Raw genomic sequence first — 10066 nt, 5'->3', positions numbered from 1 at the left:
AAAGGCGAGGCTCACTGAGCCATTTATCTCTGCGCCCTTCAATTAATCCCACATGTGTTTACCGGCCAGGTTGGCACAATAAACTAACTACCTCAGCTCCCTTGTAGAAGTGTCTGTTGATTTGGGGCAACTCTAGAATAATGTTATATGACAGGAACAAGTTGCTCTTTTCTTCTGTGCCCAACATGGGAAATTGACCCCAACTTACGTGAGGCCTCCTCGGTCAAAGTGGTTGATGTACAAATAAGGGGGCTGTTTTTAGATGTTGCTCTCTTAGGGTATGATAAATAGACTCAGTAAGATACTTATATTTAAAATGTATGATTATTATGACTACATAATCTAAGAATTTGATGTAAAATCCTTAGTTCAGGAGGTGGAGGAGAGAGGGAATTCTGGCAGGATGTCTATTGAAGGCAGAGTACTTCCTCAAGAAACCTCCAGGTTTGCTCTTAAACTGATGTTGCTGATTGGTCGTGAATATACTGGTGTTTGCATGCTCCAATGTTCCTGAGTGGTCGTAAGCTAATTTGCGCTCACACTTATATTAGTTTATGCACTCTATAAGCCTGAAAGCACAGGATAGTTTTGGCTTAAAATAACCGGGCAGCAAAGTGTTACGGTCTTCAACTGATGGAATGAGGCCCACGCACGTTATGGAGATTGGTGCGCTTTACTTAAAGCCAACTGGTTGACTTATAGGTAAGTACTTCATAGCAGCATCTAGACTACTGTCTGACCAGACAACTGGCCACCATAGCCCAGTCAAGTCAACACATAACATGAACAATCACAGTCACTGTGACTTAAAATAGCAAAATGACCTAAAGATGCTTTTAGATGTCACATTTTTAGGTCAGATTTTATTATCATAATTGCCTTTATCTAGGTTAGTGGAGATTTATGAGGACATTGAAAAAGTCCCTCCCCTTGACCATGTTTCCAAGCTCTGCACAAGGTTTTGGGTGACTCCTTTCTCCGAAGTGGGGAGTCGAGTCTTTTTTCATCGTCTATTCTTAGTCTGGAAGCTCTGCTAAAGCCTCTAGGTGACCCTGTCAGCATCTGAAATACCAGTTACACAGATTCTACCATCACAACAACCCACAAGCCACCACAGCACAACAAACTGATAGATAAGTGGTAGGGGTCACCTTAATAGTGTGAATTTCAGCCATCAGTATAGATTACAACTCAGTGTAAAGAAGACCAAAATCAGTACAACCAGACCAATAGGTAACATCATGATTAAATGGAAAAAAGGTTGAAGTTGTCAAGGAGTTTGTCTTACTTGGATCCACAATCAATACTCATGAAAGCAGCAGCCAAGAAATCAAAAAATAATTTGCCTTAGGTAAACCTGCTGCCCGAGACCTCTTTAGCATGTTGGAAAGCAAGGACTCTAGTGCACCTGACCCAAACCATGGCGTTTTCAATGGCCTCCTATGCATGTGAAAGTAGGACACTGAATACAGGAGACCAGAGAAGAATTGATGCATTTGAATGGTGGGCCGGAGCAGATTATAGAAAGTGCCATGACAAGACCCACATGGAAGAAGCACACCTCCCATATGATCATGAGTTGTTGACGGGATCAGCTATCAGGCAACAGAAGACCCCAAACAAACAGCCATTCTGATGGGAACGAGGAGGATCTGAATGAAAACCCAAAGCCCATCTGTAGACAACTGGACATCCCCTCACAGAAGGGTCACAAGGAAGGGACGAGCCAACCAGGGTGCAGATGAAACACACAACATTCTGCTAGTTCTTTAATGCTTCCTCCCCACACCCTGCCCCCACTATCATGACTCAGTTCTACCTTACAAACCTGACTAGACCAGAGCATGTACACTGGTACAGATAAGAGCTCTCGACACGCAGAATCCAGGACAGATAACCCCCTCAGGACCAATAACCCCTCAGTAGAAATACCTTGAGGGTAGGAGGAAGGTAGGGGGAGAAAGGGAGAACCTATCACAATGATCTACATACAACGACCCCTTTCAGGGGGACAAACAACAGAAATGTGGGTGAAAAGAGACAGTGGACAGTGGACAGTGTGGAATATGAAAATAAAAATAATGTATAAATTATCAAGAGTTTTCGAGAGTGGGAGGGTGCGAGAGGGAGGGGGAAAAAAGGAGCTGATACCAAGGGCTCAAGTAGAAAGAAAATGTTTTAGAAATGATGATGGCAACAGCTGTATAAATGTGCTTGATACAATTCATGGATGGATTGTTATAAGAGCTGTAAGAGCCCCCAATAAAATGATGTATTATCATAAACAAATATATGTATTTCCTAACATAAATAATATCGTCTTAAAAAAATGCCATGGACTGCTAAAAGGACAAACCCATCTGTCTGGGAAGAAGTACAGCCAGAGTGCTCCTTGGAGGCCAGCATGGGGAGACTGTCTTACATACTTTGGATGCGCTGTCAAGAGAGGCCAGTCCCCGGAGCAGGACATCCTGTGTGGCCAAGTAGAAGGCAGTGAAGAAGAGGCAGGCCCTCAATGAGATGAGCTGACGCTGTGGCTGCAGCGATGGGCTCCGGCACAGGAGCGATCGTGAGATGACACAGGACCTGGCAGTGTCTTGTTCTGTTGTGCGTCAGGTTGCCATGAGTCGGAACTGACTCAGTGGCACCGAACAACAACAACCCCTTTGGCATCAACACCGACTATTCCTGAACGATCTGCAAGAGGCCACAGAACTGGGCGACCTTGAACAAAAATACCTTGCTGGGTCTGACGTTCTGCAGATGAGGGACTGGGGGGAAATGGGGTTTGTGCTCGCCTCACAGTCTGTGCTGCCCCCTTGCACGCTACTGCAGTATCAACTGGAGCCTCTTGCTTTGGGCTGTTTTATTGAGCTCACTGCCAGGCATAGCGGCTCTGTAAGACAGGATCGAACTGCCCCTGGGTACCCAAGGCTGTAAATCTTTATGGGAGCAGAAGTCTCACCTTTCTCAGGGGGTGTAGCTAGTGCAGCGGGATTCAATCTGTGGGTCGCGACCCCTTTGGAGTTCGAATGACCCTTTCACAGGGGTCGCCTGATTCATCACAGTAGCAAAATGACAGTGATGAAGTAGCAACGAAAATAATTTTATGGTTGAGAGGTCACCACCACATGAGCAACTGTATTAAAGGGCTGAGGCTTTAGGAAGATTGAGAACCACTGAGCTAGTGGGTTCAGTGCTGATCTTTTGGTTAGCAGCCTAATTCACTATACCACGTTCTGTTTTTATTTATTTATGCTTCTGTAAAATATTTCATTTGAACGGAGGGTTCTGGAGCTAAGAAATAGGAAACCACAAAACCAGCTGCTCCCTAGGGTCCTACTGAATTTGCTTCCAGTTAGAAAGTGGTGCCCAACCCTGGCATGGTCACACCTGGGGAGAACAGGGAGCAGCTGGTAAGTGTTCCCCAGAGGGCTCCACAAAACCTGTGACCTGCAGGGTGGCACTTGAAGAGGAGCCTGGGCCATTGTCCCTCAGTTTTATTTTTAGGTACAAGTGCCTAGTGCCTGAGGCCCTGTGTAAGGAGGGCTTGCAGACTCCACGCAGGCAGCTTAAGTACATGTCTATGGCAACCACTGAGTAAGGACACCAAATTTTTATTTTAATGTGCAAAAACATCTAAGTTTTCATTATGGGAAAAATATCAGGATTTTTTGGTATGGTCTCGCATTTCCTTCTCTTTGGGTCTTGCTTTGTATTGTGAATTCCATGTGTGGTAGGTGGAGACTTGCACAGGCAGGGAACTCTCTAGAAAGTCACTGCTTTGGGCCTCTCAAGGCCTCCCTTCCTCCTGGAGTCCCAGGAGCCCCTCTTTAGCACAGGTTGACCAGTTGTTGCCTAAAGGATCCCTTGCTTCTAACCATTCGTTTCAGCAACAGAACCCCTGCCTGCCTTAGGCAGATTCTTAAAATATTTGCCCATCAGCAGCCTCTCAGAAAGGAATGTTAAACACTGCCATGATGTCAAAGGGCCCGAGGAGAGGGGCCTGGGCCAAGCCCGGCCTGTCACTCAGGGAGGGCACGGCAGAGGGGGAGATAAGCACAGGCACAGAAAGGAGCTGGCCTCCTGGACTCCCCAAGCAACCGGCGACTGAGTGGGCTGGCACTTAGGGCAAGGCCGTTCGCTCCCAAAGGCGATGAACTTCCAGATCCCACTGAGGAAGTGAAAACCGGACGTCTGCAGTTTTCCATTTCTCCACCTTTGTCTCAGCTGCATCAGGATGTCAGAAGCCTCCAAGGAGAGTTTAGGGTCCCCGGAGCTGCCGGTGCTGGGCAAGGTGTGCCTAACCACCACGGACCGAAAGCTCAACGTGCTGAATGAGAAGGTTGACAAGCTTTTGCATTGCCAGGAAGACCTCGCGGAGAAGCTGCAGTGCGTATGCCGCGGCATGGGCCACTTGGAACAAGGCCTTCGCCGTCTGGAGGCCTCCCAAGGGCCAGGCCTGGCTGGGGCTGGCAGCAGCCCCCAGGCAGCCGCCCAGGCCGGGACCCCAGAGGTCCTGGAGCTGGTGAGGGCAGTGCAGCAGGACGCTGCCCAGCATAGCACCCGACTTGAAGCCCTCTTCAGGATGGTGGTGGCCGTGGATAAGGCCATCACTTTTTTGGGGGCCATGTTCCAGAACTCGAAGGTGGTGGATTTCCTCACACAAGGGAGTGTACCCTGGAGGAAAGGAAGCCAGACTGAAGGCCCTGAGGAGGTTGGTTGCTGTCTCCCTGCCCTGGTGCCCTTCTGCCTTTGACTGGAAGGTTGGCCCAGAGGCCCAGGGGAGATGACGGTGGTGGGGTGGGGTTGTGGGCCCCTTCTGGTGCCTCCTACGTAAGCTATTGGTGGAGAAGAGAGACTTTACAGGTGGGCTTAGAGAGCTAGCCCTGTTTGCAGACCGGACACTGACCTGTTGCTCTCCCCCAGGGAAACCCAGAAGTGGGAACCCCGGCAAATAATTAGGGAAAAGCTGCCCGCTGTGTTTCCTTGAGAGCCTGCTACTTCTCTCCTCCAGGGCCTTATTTCTGCCCCTTCACACCTGGGCGGGAGGAAGTGGGGGTGATCAGTTACCCTGGCAAGACCCTTTGTGCTCAGAAACCTGGAGCTTCCCCTTCCCACCTTCCTGTCCCCAACCTTGTGCCCTGTGCCTGGAGTGGGTGGCATGTGGGGATGTGAGTGTTGACAGTGACCCATGGAGAAGGACAGGCGGAATTGGGACCTGGGGGTGGAGGGCAGCATTTCTGGGAGCGGCTGTTCCCAAAGGTTATGTAATCAACCCTGCTGGCTAATGGAAGCTAGGCTGGGAGGTGAGTGGAGGGTGGGATAGGTATGCAGACTCAACACCGTGCTTGGAAACAGCTAAGTCCTCACCACTTAGCCACACTCAGACGGCCTGGAGCCACCATTGTAAATCCTAGCGGATATCAACCAGCCTTGCTCCGGAGGTACCATGAAGTCTAAGGGGTCTGAACGGACTCTGTCAGCTCCTGAGGCTGGCAGGGATCAGGCTAGGCCAGAGGTCCACCCATCTTGACTTCTACCTGCCCTGTGGGTTTTTCCAGAGCACACATGCTCAGCCTTAGTTCCCTACTTTCTGAGCCTCCTAAACATGTGTCTTGCAAGGGGGAAGTGACCCTCTTCTTCGCATTGAGAGTCAATCTCAGCCTTAAACGAATGAGAACCTAACAGATACATGGCATGTTATCAGAGTCCCCGAGGGAGGCAACAATTAGCACACTTGCCTGATGGAATATTTGAGTTTAACCAGAGGTACCTCAGAAGAAAGGCCTGGTGGACTACTTCTGAAAAAGTGGCCCTTGAAAACCCTGTGGAGCACATTCTACTCTGATACACGTGGGGTCACCAGGCATTGGAATCAAGTTAACAGCAACTTTCCCTTTCATTTAGTGATTTTGTTGTTGTTAAAGGGCATTTCTCTCCCTCCTTCTCCATGCCCTAGGTGGCCCACCAACCCCAGCACCCCTCGGCCCCTTTCCCACAGCAAACCACAGGGACTCCAGGTATACGAGGAGTCTGCATCTGTGAGTTATAAACACAGCACTTTACACGCTGCCCCTGTGTTTTAACTCAAATATTGATTTCATCGTCTAGCTCTGATTGTGTTTTCACTCAATATATTTTGGATATCTTTTCACCTTTGTACCTAGAAAGTTTTCCCCATTCATTTTCCTTTTTTCTTTTCTCTTTTTTAACATTTTATTAGGGGCTCATACAACTGTTATCCCAATCCATACACACATCAATTGTGTAAAGCGCATTTGTACATCGTTTCTCAAAACATTTTCTCTCCACTTAAACCCCCGACATTAGGTCCTCATTTTCCCTCCCTCCCCTCATTTTTCTTGTTAGAAGTGCCGAGGGCTCCCTTCTGGGATGCGTTTTAATTTCTTAAGCAGTTTACATTATTTTTCATCTTTCCCTATAATAAACACTGATGCAGTGAATATCCACGGGTGGATGTTTTTGACACAAATAGGAGTTTTCTTGGATGGTGCGTTTCCAGAAGAGGTCATGCTAAATGATGCTAAGCCAAAGGAACCTCTAAGAAGATTTCCAGTTGAGTCTCTTGCCAGTAACCTACAGGAACGCTTGTGGCCTCCATGTTTCGCTTCTTTGCCAGTCTGGTGGATGGAAAATGGGACCTTATTGTATATTTATTTTGAATGTTTCCGTTTGAAAAATTTCAAAACAATGGAAGTAGAGAGGCTGTCATAACAAACCCTGCGGCCCGTGTCAGTCATTACCTGGCAGTCCTTCGCTCACAGGCCTTGCTGTGTTTACGTCCAGTTGCAGCCATTCCGGCTTGTGGAGGGCTTTCCTCTTTTCACAGGACCAAGCTGGTCCCTCCAGACACCATGTCCGAAATACGTGAGATGAGGGTCCTTATCCTTGCTTCTAAGGAGCATTCTGGTGGTACTTTTTCCAAGAAAGATTTGTTCACTCCTCTTGTATTTATTGTATATTCAATATGCCCAATTATGCCCACATCATCATTCAAATGCATCAGTCTTCTTCTACCTCCTTATTCAGTGTCTAAGTTTCACAGGATTATGAGGTGATGGCATCTGGCACAACCTAGTCCTCAACATGGCATCCTGATGTGTTCACACTGCAAGAAATATTTGCAGCAGGTTTGCCCCATGCAATACCTCATTGGATGTCTTGACTGCTGCTTCCATGGGTGTTGATGCTCCAAGTCAAATGAAGTCGTTGACAACTTCAGTATTTTCTCCCTACATCATGTCTGTCTGTTCATCTAGTTGTGAAGATTGTTGTTCCTTTTTTTACATGAAGGTGTAATCCATACAGAAGGCAGGCAAGGTGATGTCATCTGTATTTCGCAGATTGGTGATGAGCCTTCCTGCAAATCTGACGTCACAGTCCTCTTCCTAGAGCCCAGCTGCTCAGACTATTTGCTCAGCATGTAGATTGAATAAGTACAATAAAAGGATACAGCTCTAACACACACCTTTCTGGATTTTAAACTATCTGTCTCCCCTCGTCCTTCTGTGTATGGTATCCCGTGGGCACACTTAAGTATTCTGGAATTCCCATTCTTCGTAATGTTATCCATAATTGGTTATCGTCTGCACAGCCAAATGCCTTTGCATAGTCAGTTAGACACAAGTAAACGTCTCTCTGGTATTCTCTGCTCACTGCCAAGATCCAACTGGCGTCAGCAGTGCTATCCCTTGTTCCAAGTACACTTCTGAATCGGGCTTGAATTTCTGGCAGCTCCTGTGCATGCATTGTTATAACCATTTACAAAATATCTTCAGCAAAATTTAACTTGCATACGATATTAATGATATTGTTCAATGCTTTACATATTCTGTTGAGTCACCTTTCTTTAGAATCACCACAAATAAAGGTCCCTTCCAGTTGGTTGGCCAGGTCTCCCACATTTCTTGGCACAGACAAGTGAGTACCTCCCTGACTGCATCGGCTTGATGAAACATTTCCATTGTTCTTCCATACACTCCCGAACTCTTGTTTGTGCCGGTGCCTTATAGTGTGTCTGGGACTTTCTTCTTCAACACATCAGTTCTTGATCATATACTACCTAGTGAAATGTTTTAATGTTAACCCATTATTTTTAGTACAGTGACTGTGTATTCCTCCCATCCTTTAAAAATGCTTTCTGTATCATCTGAATCCTTTAATATTAATCAAATTAGCTGTCACCCATGTTGCAGATATTTAAACACTTCTAGATATAGAAAAAGCATAGAACTTTCTAGTTTCTGAATCCTTGCAGCATTTCTTTTTCATGCTGCTACATTGGCACATGATTGATATCGCTTGTGTTTAATATAATAATCATATTAGCCATTGTCTACAGCTTTACTCCTAATATATGCTTCTAATATTCAGACCAGCTATCTGCTCCTTATCGACCCATGACATGAAGCTTCTACTTCTGTCCTTGCACGGAGGCCAGGGCTGATCTTGTAAGAAGTCCCTGAGAATGGGCCGTCGGGTTGTTTGTTTTTTAACACATTGTCTGTGCTAAAAACCGCACAGTGTGGAGACTTTACAGAGCTCCTTTATGCATTTCCTACAGGAGTTTGTGGAGCCCTGCTGGGCTAAAGCAACAGGTCGCTAACTGCAAGCTCAGCAGTTAAAACCCAATAGGTGCTCCATGGGAGAGAGATGAGGTTGTCCGTTCCTGCGAAGATTTACAGACTTGGAAGCCCTGAAGGGGCCGTTCTCCCCTATCCTATGGGTCACTATGAGTCACAAGCAGCTTGATGGCAGTGAGGTTTTTTAAGCTTACTTAGACAGCAGGGGCATGGTAATTTTTTTTTATTTAATTTTTATTTTTTAATAGTTTTATTAGGGGCTCCTACAACTCTTATCACAATCCATACATACATCAGTTGTGTAAAGCGCACTTGTTCATTCATTGCCCTCATCATTCTCAAAACATTTCCTCTCCACTTAAGCCCCCGGCATTAGGTCCTCATTTTTCCCCTCCTTCCCCGCTCCCCCCTCCCTCATGAGCCCTTAATAATTTATAAATTATTATTTTGTCATATCTTGCCCTCTTTAGAAATGAACTAAATCCTAGAACCAGTTGTTAAATTTGAAAATTGTGTCAAGACTTTGGGAAGAACTTTCTGGGTTATATACTAGTTCTTCATTTGATTGTTAAAATAATTAGATTCTTACTAAAGCCAGGCACGCTCGCTCAGGTTCAGGCTCGTCCAGAGGTAGACCAAGTGTTCATAGAGGATGTGTCTTCTAGAATGGTGTTAAGGGCTTCTTTCACTTCCTCGGGATGTGCAGACTAAGACAAAGTCTAGGGGTTGAGCCTTCAGGACCACTGAAGCCAGCTATGTGTGATGTGTATGTGTGTGTGTGTGTGTGTGTGTGTGTGTGTGTTGATTTGCATGCCTACATGCCTACATTGAAGTCAGAGCGAGAAACAGGATGAAGTGACCCATCAAGGTCTGCCAAAGGGCAGTCTGTGTGAGTCCCTCTCTACCGGGGGAGAGGGGTGTGAAACAGGAGGAGGCCGGTGATAATGCCTCCATTTCCCTTAACCACAGAGCTCAGGGCAGAGTAAGAGAGGCCAAAGCATCTGGGTCATCTTGATGAAGATGGCGATGACCTTGACAACAGCTGCTGACATTCATTTATTAAGTGCTTGCCACATGCCAGGTCCTGGCTGGTGCTTTCCATGTGCTGTGGCCTTGTGTTTCGAGGGCAAAGGTTGCTCTTCTGACATCCCAAGAGAATGAGCAGGTAATAGGATTGACAGAAGTGTTTATCCTGGTGTAGGATAAACAGTGGAATGGACCCTCAATCTTAAGGTTAAGGAGACAGCACTAAATGGCCCAGTTTTGAGGGAACTGTTCTGGAGAATTTTGCCATGGCCTTGTCCAGAGTTTTCACGAGAAAATAAAAACTTAATTTTTTTTTTCTAAGCAGTTTTTCTTTTTTTTTTTTCTTTTTAAATCATTTTATTAGGGGCTCATACAACTCTTATCACAATCCATACATACATCAATTGTGTAAAGCGCATTTGTACATTCATTGC

The 10066-nt window shown here is 46.3% G+C and overlaps 1 protein-coding gene across 2 annotated transcripts in view; it reads left to right on the top strand.

The window, feature by feature from the left end:
• The window catches only part of MYLK3 (myosin light chain kinase 3), a 59749-nt gene that overhangs the window by 18769 nt on the left and 30914 nt on the right, over positions 1–10066 (top strand). The window contains exon 1 of one of the 2 annotated variants that reach the window (XM_004704902.2): positions 4097–4717. The exons of the other annotated variant lie outside the window; for it this stretch is intronic. Within the exon in view, the coding sequence (XP_004704959.1) occupies positions 4241–4717 (477 nt within the window). The 5' untranslated portion in view covers positions 4097–4240. Of the gene's footprint in view, positions 1–4096; positions 4718–10066 lie in introns of those variants that run through there. 2 annotated transcript variants of the gene reach the window in all.

The sequence above is a fragment of the Echinops telfairi genome, unplaced genomic scaffold (assembly GCF_000313985.2).
Source record: "Echinops telfairi isolate 266 unplaced genomic scaffold, ASM31398v2 ScPeMD7_2291;HRSCAF=2852, whole genome shotgun sequence".
Classification (NCBI taxonomy): domain Eukaryota; kingdom Metazoa; phylum Chordata; class Mammalia; order Afrosoricida; family Tenrecidae; genus Echinops; species Echinops telfairi.
The sequence above is the reverse complement of the archived record's forward strand: the minus strand, read 5'-3'. Positions and strand labels throughout refer to the sequence as shown.